Genomic DNA, 15,468 nt, shown 5'->3' on the forward strand with positions numbered 1-15,468 from the left:
TTTCAGGTGGCCTCAACACCGAGCCTTGTGACGAGCAGCGCAGCGACCACATTAACCGTGAACCCCGTGCTGCCATTAACCAGCGCTACAGCAGCCGTGACCAGCTTCTCTGCCACAGGTACTGATCCGGAGTTACATCCTGTATTATACTCCAGAGCTGCACTCACTATTCTGCTGCTGGTGCAGTCACTGTGTACATACATGACATGACTTATCCTGTACTGATCCGGAGTTACATCCTGTATTATACTCCAGAGCTGCACTCACTATTCTGCTGCTGGTGCAGTCACTGTGTACATACATGACATTACTTATCCTGTACTGATCCTGAGTTACATCCTGTATTATACCCCAGAGCTGCACTCACTATTCTGCTGCTGGTGCAGTCACTGTGTACATACATGACATTACTTATCCTGTACTGATCCTGAGTTACATCCTGTATTATACTCCAGAGCTGCACTCACAATTCTGCTGCTGGTGCAGTCACTGTGTACATACATGACATTACTTATCCTGTACTGATCCTGAGTTACATCCTGTATTATACTCCAGAGCTGCACTCACTATTCTGCTGCTGGTGCAGTCACTGTGTACATACATGACATTACTTATCCTGTACTGATCCTGAGTTACATCCTGTATTATACCCCAGAGCTGCACTCACTATTCTGCTGCTGGTGCAGTCACTGTGTACATACATGGCATTACTTATCCTGTACTGATCCTGAGTTACATCCTGTATTATACCCCAGAGCTGCACTCACTATTCTGCTGCTGGTGCAGTCACTGTGTACATACATGACATTACTTATCCTGTACTGATCCTGAGTTACATCCTGTATTATACCCCAGAGCTGCACTCACTATTCTGCTGCTGGTGCAGTCACTGTGTACATACATGACATTACTTATCCTGTACTGATCCTGAGTCACATCCTGTATTATACTCCAGAGCTGCACTCACTATTCTGCTGCTGGTGCAGTCACTGTGTACATACATGACATTACTTATCCTGTACTGATCCCTAGTTACATCCTGTATTATACTCCAGAGCTGCACTCACTATTCTGCTGCTGGTGCAGTCACTGTGTACATACATTACTTATCCTGTACTGATCCTGCGTTACATCCTGTATTATACCCCAGAGCTGCACTCACTATTCTGCTGCTGGTGCAGTCACTGTGTACATACATGACATTACTTATCCTGTACTGATCCTGAGTTACATCCTGTATTATACTCCAGAGCTGCACTCACTATTCTGCTGGTGGTGCAGTCACTGTTTACATACATGACATTACTTATCCTGTACTAATCCCGAGTTACATCCTGTATTGTACTCCAGAGCTGCACTCACTATTCTGCTGCTTTTGGTAGCAAAATATGTTATAAGCACATGAGATCTAGATTTATTATTTCATTATTTTTATTCTGTGTTCTGCTTTTATTTGAAAAGGCACAACAGGAACACCCACAGCCAACACGGCGACCGTGATATCTACTGCACCCCCAGTCTCCTCTGTCCTGACGTCTCCATCTCTGAGCCCTTCCCCATCCGCATCTGCTGGAGCTACAGAAACGTCCAGCGCAAGCGAAACTGGTACAACGCACACCACCTCCGCCCCCATCACCTCCGCCATGAGTTCTGGCCCAGTGGTGGTCACTACATCTGGAATCCACACTGCGGCCGCCTCAGCACTACAAGGAGCCAACGCAAGCCTAGCCGCCATGGCCGCCGCTGGTCTCAACCCAGGCCTGATGGCATCCTCACAGTTCGCTGCTGGGTAAGGGTTTATTTTTGTAGTTGTGTGTTCACACACATTCACACACCTGATCCAATTCCATATGGATCGAGGATGTGTCCTTACGTCTGCGTAGGGATTCAACTTGTTTGAAACCTCTTCAGACACCAATGGGACAACGTTCCCGGTTCGGAACTTTAACGTTCCCGGTTCGGACCTTTAACGTTCCCGGTTCGGACCTTTAACGTTCCCGGTTCGGACCTTTACCGTTCCCGGTTCGGACCTTTACCGTTCCCGGTTCGGACCTTTAACGTTCCCGGTCGGCATTATCCTAGTTATCCCTAGACTCCCACATTTTTATCAAATTTTACAGTATTGAGTTATATTACGCCATTAATGAAATTTACCATCAAAATCCATCCTGAGGGATCCAGGCACGGTAACTGTGGTATATTTTTTTTATCCTTCCTCCTAATATCAACTCTTCTAATTCGGCTAATGAGCCAGCAGGGCGTTACCTGAGCCCCTCTGTGCTGCAGTATAGCTGTTACACTGTGCAGGAGCACTACCTCCTCTGTGTGAGAGGGGGAAGTACTGAGGTAGACAGTGTAACAGACTGTGAAGCTACAGCACGGAGGGGTTCTGGAAACAAGCCCCAGAACCCTTCTGAACTCTTTAACATAATTGTAATAGTTGATTTTTAGAAGCAAGGAGGTCATGGATAACAGATATAAGAAGATACCAAGTCCCGGTGCCTGGATCTAGTAATGTCCCTGCTTTATCAGGATGGAATCTAATGGTAATTTTCCTTAATTTTTTTTCTCATTAGTCGTTAATAATCTAAAAACCTCTCCTGCGATGTTTCTTCCTTGCGATACATCGGTATTGTAGAGACAGTTGCTTGTTACATTCTTGCTATTCCTCCGCCTTCTGCTCGGACAATGGCCCCCGGGTGTGTGTGACCCCGGGGTGACTGCATGTGATTATGCATCTTCCTGTCCTCGTGCCTCAGAACGTGGAGCATCTGCCGGCTGTCATACGTATGACGCGTGTATAACGCGCTGTGACACGCTCCCTTTGTTTCGGGATGGGGGGGTTTGTATTGTTCTCCATTATGTATGACTGATGTGGTTTTCTATGTCTTTTGTTCGCAGAGGAGCCTTATTCAGCCTCAATCCGGGAACGCTGGGCAGTGCTATTAGCCCGGCTCTGATGAGTAACAGCACGCTGGCAACAATACAAGGTCAGAGGGGCCACGCTTGTAGCGGGAGGGGGGGTGGGCGGGGGCATCCATAATACTAATCATATGCGGACACTACTACGGCGACCAACCCACCACCGCACCATCACTACACATAGAAGTCAGAAGAACACAGACTGATCGGGTATAAAAGTTGCAACAATTTATATACATTTGTCAGATAGAACATCCATAACGCAGCAGAATTCTTTTGAAATTCTAAAATTTTGCGCTAGTTAATTTCGTACGATCTCCACCGCCAATCTGTTACAGAGCACCAAAAACCTCTGCTTAGATACTGAACTATATGGTGAACACTGGCACCACTCATTGGAGAAGGGGGTCAGGAATCGTTTAGTGAAGAGAGCTCGGTGCTGCCCACATGTAAGCCCCGCCTCCTGGGCACCAAAATATATTCCACGTCACAATCCCTTCAAGTCACATTCCGATCTGTGGTGTCAAAAGTTCCTGAATACAGATATGCAGACCCAATGTTTCCAATCGGGTTCCTCTCACGAGAACCGGACATATTGCTGGCCGACGAGCCAATCTGGTAAATTAACACCCCTTGTAACTAGCCATGACTATGATTGGCCAGGAGGGATTGGCAGTTCGGCAATATGTCTGGGTTGCGCAAAACAAACCCGAACTGAAACATTGTGTCTGCTCATCTCTTTTCCTGAATATTTTACTTTGAGCTCCCCCTAGTGGTGGCTGCATGCAGTCAGGTTTTTATCAATCAATTTCATGACTTTGCTTTGGGGAGTGGTGGGGATTGCAGTGTTGATAAAGGGTTAAAAAAATTATAAAGCTTGAGCATTTTATTGTGTTTTCTCCAAAATTTTTTACACTTTACCATCATTATTTTTTTTTTCTCTTGTTTGTACCGAATAGCTTTGGCATCTAGCGGATCTCTTCCAATAACATCCCTGGATGCTACTGGAAACTTGGTGTTTGCCAACGCAGGAGGAACCCCTAATATAGTGACTGCACCCCTGTTCCTCAACCCTCAAAACCTCTCTCTGCTCACCAGCAGCCCGGTCAGCTTGGTATCGGCGGCCTCCGGAGGGGCAGCGACGCCCATCACAAGCCTTCACGCCACCTCCTCAGTCGACTCCATCCAAAACTCTCTCTTTACAGTGGCCACTGCCAGCGGAGCCGCTTCCACCACCACTTCAGGCTCCAAAGCACAGTGAGCCGGGGGCGAAGGGATCGACCAGTGATCGACCAACCCAACGATAAAAACCTGGTGCGTTGCGTTCTCTCCCGGGGAGAATGGGAGAGTCCGACACGGCAAATTCATAAAAAGTCAAGAACAAATAACAGATGGACATTTTGCCTAATTTTATAACAAACGATCTCTTTTCAGGATAAGCCACTGATCAGAGAACTTTCTAACCAAAAATGTAAAAAAGGAAAAAAAACAAAAAAGACAAAAAAAAAAATTCACATACGTTTAGAAAAAGAAAAAAAAAATTATCACAAAAAAAAGTGAAAGGACTACTTATCATTTCCAGCAGTCTCTCATGGACAAGGTAAAAGGTTTGGTTGTTGAAGCAAAAGGAAAGAAGGAAAAAAAAAAAATCGGATATTGGAAATGGGAATTTGCTTTAGTCGGAATCTACTTTTTATTATTATTATTTTCTTTTTTTTTTTTTTTTTGTAATTATCATTTTTGTACGGGTCTGTTGTACAGACCTTTATGTCATGCAAGGTGTTTATAGTCATATCGAAATGTTGGGGGTTCCTTTTTTTTCGTAACTGGTACAATTTTAGGCGGGCCTGTATTACTGATGTTTTTGTTTTTTTGTCTTTTTTGGCCAATTTATTTCTTTTTTATTAACTTTGGTCCCTGACTTTAAAAGGTGTTGGACCCTTCTGATGGGAGGACGTTGTAGTTGGTGGCATTTTGGTGAGAAATATCGGGTAAAACTTCAGCAATATGAAAAAAATACTACCGATCTCTGCTCAATCACTGGTGACCACACCCAGGGGCGGGACACTAGGAAGCCATAGTAATATCCATCAAACGTCTGGCGGAAGCGCTAGCAACATAATCTGTAGCATTGGTTGTGCTAGCTATGAAATGGCATCGTCCGCAAGCGACTTTAACCTATGAGCATTATTCCACCTTCCTGCAACTTTTACTGAATAATAGGGTCTTGTGATGCTTTGCTTTGGGGTTAAGTGATGGTCGCAAATAAACGCAACCATATATTGCTTAACATTTTTGCATATAACCTATAGGGATGACAAACTTTTGTAAAAGTTGCAGGACTGATAGGAAGCAGTAAAAGTTGACTGACGGTGTAAAACAATGTTCCAGGACTAATTGATGTCCGTGATGTGTGCAAAGCATCAGCTCAGAGATCTGATTACAGGCCTGAATGATGAAACCTTCTCCCCCGCCCACCAGCCCGGCAGGTTTGTTTTTTTTTTTTACTTATATTTTTGATTTTGTGGCCGCTTAATACAGACCGGAATCAGACTTGGAAATGGTAAAACGTTCCCCACCTTGCGGCTTCTTTGTTGCTGGGAATGACTGGAGCAGCAGCTGGAGTGACAAAGGTTGCTTGGCTTATTGTGTTAGGCTTTGTTGTTTCGGGTCGGGGGGGCAGGGGGGTTTGAGCCTCTTTGCACACATCATAAGGGCCCGGTGTCCCGGTGATTGAGCGCGCTCAGTAGAGACGTCAATAAGTTATGATGTAGGGACCAGGTGCTTGCAGCGTGTGCGGGATCTGCCTCTTCTATCTGCGAGCCTGGAAGTAGTTCACTTATCCGTAGGATTTCTGTATTTCCCTTTTCATTCATTTTACTGCTCTAAGAAAACCAAAAATTTTTGAGTGAATGACAGTGATGCAGACTGGATCGCTGCCCTGCAGTTCACACTACTAGGCCTTTTGCATGGGGTCGCCTTGTGCCCGCTATCCTACACGGATGTCCAGCTCTCCTGTGTAGAGGACATCCCCCCCCCCCCTCGGACTTCTGGTGGGGGGGGGGAAGATCTTGAAACGGGCAGAAGACTTTTTTTCTCGACTCGATTCTTCGTTTTTGCCTGTAATTCCTAATATAGCAATTTCTCCGTCTCTAACTTCGATAGACTAGTGAACTGCGAGCAGTCTACTAACCCGTGTCACCCGACCTTGTGCACGTGTGTGTGTGTGTGTAATGGTTTTTTTTTTTTTTACGTTGTTAAAAATATACTTTAACCTCTTCCATGCTGCAGAAAAGCCCGGCACGCCGCCGCCTTCTGTACACGTGTGCGCGCGCGCCCGTCGCTGGCTTCTTCCCGCAGCAGAGGACGGTTATCGAAAAGCTTGAACCAAAGTCAATTTCTAGCAAGCTGCTGTACTAATGGACTAGTTTTGCGTTAAGTGCAGTTCAGACGCAGTGAGTGACAAGATAGATGCTACTGACAATTTATTTCAGTTTTGTTTTGTTTTTTTTTCACGGTGGGGGGGTTTAATTTTATATATAAATGTTGCTGCTTTTGTAATTTTTTTTTTTTTTTTTGTGTTCGAGGCAAACTCTAATTTTATGGGGGTGATTTCCATGTGTAAATACTAGAATTTTTGAGTCCTGTTTTTGAGCACCTCTGTTCCTCCCTTCCTCTTCCATAACATTCTCGTAATCCCCACTGGTAACGTCAACTTTGCATTCGTAGATTTGGCGAAGTAGTTGTCGAATTAAATTTTTCCTGATTTTAGGTCGTCTTGTTCTATAGACATTGTCTATGCTTGATATCGCCCCGAGCTGCCTCTAAGCCTTTCAACCAAAGTTACTGTCGAGGTACCGCCATGGTCCTCCAAACAGGGCTACCCCTTTAGTCTTGTGATCCAAATTTGGAGATTCTCGTGAATCTTTGTTGCAGGCGTGGAACCAGGGTCTGTTGTAAAATTTGCAATACTTTTGAGCCTTCTGGAAGGCTCAGGTCAAGGGACCGCCATGGTCTCCATCTACACCCCTTATAGTAAGATATGTGTGATTGGGTTTTGGAGATTCCCCCTTAATCCTTTCTTGATTAGGAGCTGGTATGGTCTGTATCCAGGTCCACTAAGGTTAAAAGAACACCAGTGGTCTGGGATGTTCTCCAAAAATAATGCTCTCCAATGGCCATGTTCTTCACCTAGACTGGCCAACTATAGTAGAATAGTATTGTAGCTGGCTTGAGATGTTCATGATCGTTAGATACTGTAATGGTGTCCAATGAGGCTCACTGTGGTTGGATAATTGGCACTCGAGTGGTGGTTCTGGTTCTTCTGAACCTTTTTTGCCAAGGGAGTACTGGCTTTCCACCAAGGATGAGTATAGTAAAGTAGTGGTGTAGTTGGGACAGCTGGTAGGGTCTTGTAGATATACCTGACCTTTAGTTGTAGATGATCATGTACTCTCAAAATGAGGTGAGTATAGTAAAATACTCAGTGTAATTGGGTACAGACCACGGACTTCCCATGGTAGACCTGATTTGTCCCATGTCCATCTCCACCATACTCCTCTCCCCATTGACGTTGTATACCAAAGGATAAATGATGCCCCATGTGAGTTCTCCGTTTTTCTAGATGGTTACACTACTTACTACGAGTACAGATTAGTACATACTTTGGATGGAAGGGAAACCGTATGTAGATTCCTATTTTCCAACACTTGGGGCCATCAAAAAACCGAAGAAGCTTCAACTCCGATGACTTAAATTCTCGTCTTTAAAGGCTTTGACAAAGCCTTATGCACTAGGCAATCCACCAAACGGCAAGAGTCGTCCATTATGGGCTTAACAGAAAGTCCACCATGTAGCCAGAGGTCAATCCAAAAAGTTTCAAAATGTAACGTTGTGCCAGTGGGGACTACATTCCTTTCCCTTCCATTTTCGAAACAAAACCTTCCTCTGAAGTCCATCGCATTTTTAAGTTATTCTCCCGACACGTCGTCCTCTTTATGTTCTCATGGCAGCTCCTTCATTGTCCAGACGAGTCTCTGGCCTCCTAAGAAAAAAAGAAAAATACCTCAACTCCTCTCGACTTTGACAAAGACGGGCTCAGAAATTCTGGGGGGGGGGGAAAAATAACTAAAAATCACAATAATAATGTAATTCTCATCGGAGAACTTTTGCTTCTAAATTACTGCATAGTTGTCTTATTTTTTCTGTATACAAGTCTTGGTTTGGGTTAAGGGAACCGGAAATGGGACGTAGAAGGATATAGTACAAAAGGGTATTTTTGCCAAAACTTGGTCGGATTCAGCCGAGAGCTCATTATGATAGGGCTGCATCTGGTGGTGGTCAGAAGAAGGGGTTAGCACCTACCCATCCCATCCTCCTACTTCACCACTTCCCTATTGGCTTTTATTTAGGGTTTCGGAAGAAGTTTTTTTGTTTGTTTGTTTTTTTTTTTACTGTTACAAAACTATATTGGAAAATATAAGTGATGCATCTTATAGTTGAACTGGGAGAACAAAAAAAAACGAGAAAGAGGTTCCTTGATTTTTTTTTTTTGTTTTGTTTTTATTTGCATTGTAGCGCTCCCAACCTGGTATCGTCCTTTGCCGATGTTTCGGATGCGGAGTTTAGGGTTAGCGGAATGACTAGACCTCCTTTTGTATAGTAGTGCAGCTACTAAGCCTATCTTTACCAAAAAAAGAAAACTTTCAAAAAGTTGAAGGGAAGTGAAGCCGGTTTGCCTCATCGCACCTGAGCTTTTTGTGGCCAAGAATCCAAATACTGTGAGATCCGTGGAGTCCTTCTCGGGGGCTGGCGTCCTTCTCGGGGGCTGGCGTCCTTCTCGGGGGCTGGCGTCCTTCTCGGGGGCTGGCGTCCTTCTCGGGGGCTGGAGTCCTTCTCGGGGGCTGGAGTTTATATTGTGTTCGTATCGTAAGTGTGTAACGTAGACGTCTGGGAGGTGCGGAAGGGATGCGTCTCTCCCGAACTCACGTCTATTTAACGTCCCTCGGCCAGGAGAGGCGGTGGCCTTCAGAAGACATTAGGGGCTTATCTATTACCAAAAATAAGATGACCACTCCTCAGTGGGTACAAACCGGCATCAGAGGGTTCGGTCATCGGGTTTCGGACCGCGGTTGCCTCAATACACTGAAAATACTGCAAAGATGTGTCCAGAGTCTTTATATCCTAATCGTGTCGTTTCCAAACCTTCAATATTTCCTTCAGGAACTGCAATTCCAAAGATTGTGTAATTATTCCTGTGTGTGTCATGTCCAAGTTTTTTATTTTTTTATTTTTTTTGTTTTTACTCTTAACAATTTAATATTTTTTTTATTTTTTTGTTCTTTTCGATATTGTGGTGTCTCTTGGTATGTGTAAAAAAAAAAAATAATCGCTTAAGACCAAATTACAAATTGTAGGGCTACCTGACAACTCAAGCTATAGATATATACAGAGATTTTCGAGACTTTTTGTAAACACTCCGGCTTTTTTTTTAACTTTTTTTTTTTTTTTTTTTTTTTTTTTTTTAAGTCAAAGTATTTATTAAGTAATAGTCCTAAAAAAAAAAGAGGGAAGAGAGTGTGTGGTGGGGGTGTCTTTTCCAGTACTGGAGTCTTGGTTGGCAATATAATAAACCAGAAAATGACCATTAAAAAAAACAGACTGATTTAGGAAGGAATTTTTTTTTTTTAGATTGTCTTTTTGAATTTTTTTTTTTTTTATTCTTCACGTAAAAGCTTTATTAACATGTTTGCTTTGCAAACGTGCTGCAAGTGGTATTAATTCATGTTTGACTCAAACGAAGAGCTCGATTACAAGTGCGACTATGATTTATAACGAATTCTCTACACCAAGCATAGCGGGAAACATGGAGGTCAAAAAAATGTGAGAAGATGGAAAGGAAAAAAAAAAATTTACGTGGCCAGTCAACATTTTACATAAACTTTTTGTTTATCTACTGTATTATTATAGGTTTTTTTTTCCCTCCATTTACGTAGAATAAATATTATATTATTGTTTCATAGTTGACCAAAAATTTAGTTAATTTACAAAAACATTTTTTTCCTTTCCCTCTCTTTCAGTTGAGTCCACTGAAGGGTGCGGGGGTGCGCTCTACATTATTGGTACAGGGGCTGTTGTATACCTCATTTTAGAACTTTCTGACCGAGGGGTTTGCGTTAACTTTTTGTCTAGAGTTGTCAACTGTGTAGCAACGTGTGACCGCCATTGTAACCGGGAGGTCCGATACTAGGACAAGTTTTGAGAGTAGTGGTTTTTCTAGCTTTATTTATACGAGGATGTGTACAATATGGCGGCGGAGTTCAGTTGCCTTTTTTTCCTCCTACCAAAGGGTAATACTCTCAAAAGACGTGTAGAGCGCGAGCGTGTCATGGTCCACTTGGTTACATTTCATAGAGACTTGACGAAAACCATCGTCCTCTTCGTTCTTACTCACACTGGTTTATTTCTCAAGCTTTACCAAAAAAAAATTACAGTGAACGAAAATAAAATGCAAAGCTTTTCCCCGGGGTTTGTGGACAATCTCTCGTCTCAACATCTGGTGGTAAGGAGTCACGAGAATGTAGCAATTCCCGTATCCCTCTGTCTTTCTTGCCGCGTCACTGTGCTGCTCTTTAACGCCAGAGAGGGGGGGGCGGGGTCGGTTTCTTTGTCTCGTTTTGCTAACTGTTTTTCAAAGTTTTTTTTTTTTTTTCCAGCCAAACCAAAGATTTCTCTATGATTGTATGAACTCAAAACAAACAAAAAAAAACCAAAAAGAAAAACTGTTGGAAAAATGACAACAATCTCGGTTCCCCGGGTGGAGGGGGGTAACTTTTTGAAGACCTAAAAGTCTTCGACTTGGGAGACAGAGCACTAGGAAGCTTTGGTCGGCCATTGAGCGTTCTAGGTATTGCCATTGGCTACGACCACCTGGTAGATCTCCTGGTGCTTTGTGCTCCTGAAGAAGACCCCCGTGACCTGCAGATAAAGCTGGTACGTTATTGGCTGCTCTGATTGGGGGTTTGTTCACCCTTCCAGGGCCGGAGCGTCTTGAATCCCAAAAAAGAGCAATGCATATACCAAGACGTCTCCACCCTGTTGGGTTTGACCCGTCATGGGCCGGGTGATGACTTCTACACGTTGAGGTGCACTTGTTTTTTTTCATATTTTTTTAAATTTTATTTCTTCTCCTTTTTTGCGTTTCTCGTCCACGAATTTATTCTACGACTACTATAAATTTTTTGAAATCGGATCACCTCTCGATCGCAAAGCTTTGCCCTCATTTCGCATTTCTGCTTTCTTCTCGGCACCACGTGCAACTATGCATTGTATTTCTCGATTTAGTTTTTTTTGGTGTGCTAGGCTAGGTAGATGCCTGTGATTTTTTTTAAAAAGACAAACATGGGGGGGGGGGGGGGACTTTTTTTTTTTTTTTCGAGAGGGGGGGGTTGGGGTTGTCTCAAATGAAGGAACTTTTTACATGGATGTTTTTATTCTCAGTTGATCATGGGGGTGTTTGGTCGTTGGGTCATACAAGCTCTATCCCAAAGCGAAAAAAAATCCAAATGTTTAATAATAATAATAATAATATTAGCCTGATGCAGATACCAAAGATAATTTTCTTTCCCGCAGAACCTTAGACTTGTGTATAAAGTACTATGACCCAGCACTTGCATTAGTCTAACCTCAGTAATTCCAAAGCTTAGATGTATATTTTGATATATTTCTGGGATATTAAAAGAAAAAAACTCAAAAAAAGAAAAAAAAAATTTAAAAAAAAAATTCAGAGTTGATGTTGAATTTCTCGTTTGTTTCAGTGTAATGCTCTTAAGAAGTCATAGCATGGAGATTAACTGACCGTCTTACTCTTAGTAGTTTGAGATAATAGTATTTTTGTATGTTTTTGGGTGTGTCTGTGTATGTATTAACATAACAGTTTTCACTGCCTAGATGTTCATATTAAAGGTTAAAAAAATTAAAAAATAAAAAAAAAAAAAACGACGGAAAGTTCCAAACGTGTACATAATTATTCAGTGAGAAGAACGTCATCGATGTACCTGCCTCTGGTCGCATTTTACACTGATTTAAAAAAAAATATCCATTTTCAAGGGAATAACAGTTGACATTTTTTTTTTTTTTTTTTTTAAAGAGACCGTTCCCCATGTTTTGTTTTTTTTTGTTTGTTTTTTTTTGTGAGTTTCTATGTACCGTCTTTGGTTTCGATGTGGTGTGCAGCATACACCTGTTTGCTCATGGTTTATTTATAGCCTCTTTCCCGTGTTTTTTTTTGTTTTTTTGTTTTTTTTACGCTAACATTTTTTATGTTTTATACAAATCTGTTGGTCAGTAGATATCTCGCTCGATACTAAACGTAGGAATCGTCTGGTCAGACACTAACCGTTCACCATGTACATAGCTAAACTGACCAAATTGTGAATTCTTTATAGATTTTTATTTTTTTTCGCATCTGAGATTCTGGGCAACTGTCTCTTCAAAAAAAAAAAATTAAAAAAACTTTTTGAAATTTTGAAAATAAACTGTCGGCTCCTGAGCGAGCCGGATCCTTGGACGATCATGTAGACTACAGTGAATCGGGATAAATGGTAGAATTTTTTTTTTTTTTGTGTGACCTGCATTTGTCTGCTGTAATTTTTTTATATATATTAAACTTACTGTAACTGTACAGTTCATTTCTGTTGTAAACATCATTAAACCATTTTTTAAGTGTTTTAACTTTGTGTGTGATCATTTTTTAATTTTTTTTGGTTTTCTGCACAAAAGAGAATCACACTGGTGATTGGCCGATCCATCTCACTGTCCTTCATTATTTATCCAAAATAGCAATGGAAGAAGTGGTGAGGAAGTATAAGAACTTTATTGGGTAAGTTCCTCATTTCTGTTGTTTTGTTTATTTAATACTCAATTTTAAATCCTTTAGAGAAAAAAAAATTCTGAAAATGTAAAGATCAGTGACTTGTTTTTTATTCCCATTTTAAAACTGAAATGAGACAATAACATAAAATCTTATCTCGGCTTTTCTGGAAACATCTGGAAAATCCAAAAGCTTCGGACCATTTCACGTTTTGTGCTAAAATAAAAAAAACTTGCGTTTTCCTTAAAGGGAACCTGTCAGCACATTTGCACATATACAGTCAGTGACAGGTTCCTATAGAGCTCTAATAACTGACTGCCCCCTTCTTTTAGCTAAAATTGTTTTGCTTACATCCACATAAATCACCTTTTATCTCATATTACTTGGCATCAGAGGGGGCGTGTCCTGCTCATCTGGCCCCTCCCCTTTAATACTCCTGATGCCTTATAATAATAATATAGGGCCTACAGATTATGCAGCGCTGCACAGCCCCATGGGGACAGGGACCAATCTAAACAACCTACCAGTATGTTTTGGAGGGTGGGAGGAAATTGGAGGATCCGAAGGAAAACCACACAAACACGGAGAGAACATACAAACTCTCTGCAGATGTTGACCTGGGTTGCATTTGAACCCAGGACCCCAGCACTGCAAGGCAGAATTGCTAACCACTCAGCCACTGTGCCGCCCTGCTTACTGGTCACAGTTCATGTCATGTGAGCAGAGTGACATCATCTCAGGTCCTTTAGCCTTTTAACAATAGCAAACTGTGCCCCATGCATCTGACCACATGAAGTCACAGCAAAACAAAAAGAGAATATTGTACAGCTTACCGTCCGTTGGCTTCCACACGTGCTGGAGATTCACACTTGCGTTTGCGTAGAACTTCAATCGTGGAGAAAAAAGAAAACTAAACTCCCAACAGTGTGAGATAAAAATCCTGTCTTCTTCTGAAGAACCTTTATTTCAAGTCATATCCAGTAAAACCTAGCAAGCACTTTCCCAAAAGTGTGCACAACGAGGAACCAAAGCCTACGTGTTTCTGGTCCTCAATGCACCCTTAGTCATGACTAATCTCTCATTGAATGCACTGGGGTAAACTCCCACGCAACACCCACGTCACCTGACCCAGGAGTAGCCAAAGAGCAGGATTTTTATCTCACACTGCTGCAGAGTTTTGTTTTCTTTTTTTTTTTCTCCATGAAGTCACAGCAGCCTCCCTGGACTTCTACTCCTCTCCATCCTCCATGGAGGCTTTCATGCAATCACATACGTGGGGTACTGTTTGCTAATGTTAGAAGGCTGAGAGACCTGCGATGATGTCACTGGTCACATGTCATGAATGTAACGCAAGGCACCGTGTAAAGAAATTGACACAATATTTCTCATCTGTAAATAGCGTTTTATATGTCTGTAGTTGAATATTAGCAGACGGTACAAGGAGACAGAGCAGTGATATGAAGAGATACAGAGCTGTCAGTCACAATAATGGGGCATGGCTTACTGCCTGAAAGAGTCACAGACACCAGACATGAGTCACAAAAGCTAATTTGCATATCAGAAAAACGTCTGTAATTAAGGTACAGGGTGACCTGAGGAGAGAAGAGGCTGTAGATCTCGGAGAAATTCATAGGTAAGAGGGGGAGACAACTGCCTGTAGAGCTCATAGGCAAGAGGAGGAGAGAACTTCCTGTAGAGCTCATAAGCAAGAGGAGGAGAGAACTTCCTGTAGAAGTTAGCCGGGGAAAAAGTCTCATTTTCTGCCGATTTGTAACAGTGTGCCAGGTACGTTGGCTCATCCCGCAAAAAAGTTACAGCATGGAAAAGTTATAAGCATCAGAAAATGGCGCAACAAAGAATTTTTTTAAAAAAAATCTAGTAAAACCTACTTAAATTTGATTGTACAAACCCAAAGAACAAAGAGGAGGGAACCCCCCAAGAAAATGGCACAAAGGTTTTTTTTTTTTTTCTTTCCGTCAATTTCAAAAAAAATTTTCTCTGGCTTCCCAGTACTTGGAATATTAAATACTGACGATAGAAAATACAAACACTTACACAGAAAACAAGCCCCCATAACCGCTCGGTACACGGTTAAATCTCGAAACTTAATCTGTATTATATAATATACTGCAGAACATCACTGATTCTAAGAGTTCGGACCCCCTTTGGTTCAAATACTATAAGGAGCTTAAAAAAAAACAACAAAATTTTATAAAATATAAAAAAAACAATTCACATCACTGCGTTCAAATAAAAATAAACAGAACTATACATGTGAGGTGTCCCCCGACCCAAAATACCCGATGTATCAAAATATGACGATTACCCCTCACCATGAACGTCATGAAAAATAACATCCAAATTTACACTATTTGCAACAGTGGTGTTTTTTTTTTTTTGGGGGGGGGGGGGGGGAGATGGGCAATTCCACCCTATTTGGAATTTTTCTTCCAGCTTCCCAGGACATGGAAAACATTATAAAATGGTGCAAAAAGAAAGTCTAATTAGTCCCTAAGATAACAAGACCTACAGTCACTTTGTAATTGGAAAAATCTAATTAAAAAGGTACAAATTGTGGAAAGTCAGGAGTGAAAAATGGAAATGCAACCCCCCCCCCCAAAAAAAAACAAACAAACAAACAAACAAAAAACTGGTCTTGAATGGGTTAAGTACTT

The 15,468-nt window shown here is 41.9% G+C and overlaps 1 protein-coding gene across 4 annotated transcripts in view; it reads left to right on the plus strand.

Moving 5' to 3' along the window:
- POU2F1 (POU class 2 homeobox 1) overlaps positions 1-8,037 on the plus strand; it is an 86,226-nt gene extending 78,189 nt beyond the window's left edge. For all 4 annotated transcript variants that reach the window (XM_072138892.1, XM_072138894.1, XM_072138893.1 and 1 more), the window contains 4 exons: positions 7-118; positions 1,462-1,789; positions 2,902-2,990; positions 3,882-8,037. In XM_072138892.1, coding sequence (XP_071994993.1) covers positions 7-118; positions 1,462-1,789; positions 2,902-2,990; positions 3,882-4,183 — 831 coding nt within the window. In that variant the 3' untranslated portion in view covers positions 4,184-8,037. The remainder of the gene's footprint in view (positions 1-6; positions 119-1,461; positions 1,790-2,901; positions 2,991-3,881) is intronic.
- The last annotated feature ends 7,431 nt before the right edge of the window (positions 8,038-15,468 follow it).

This window comes from Engystomops pustulosus, chromosome 2, assembly GCF_040894005.1.
Source record: "Engystomops pustulosus chromosome 2, aEngPut4.maternal, whole genome shotgun sequence".
NCBI classification, from domain to species: Eukaryota; Metazoa; Chordata; class Amphibia; order Anura; family Leptodactylidae; genus Engystomops; species Engystomops pustulosus.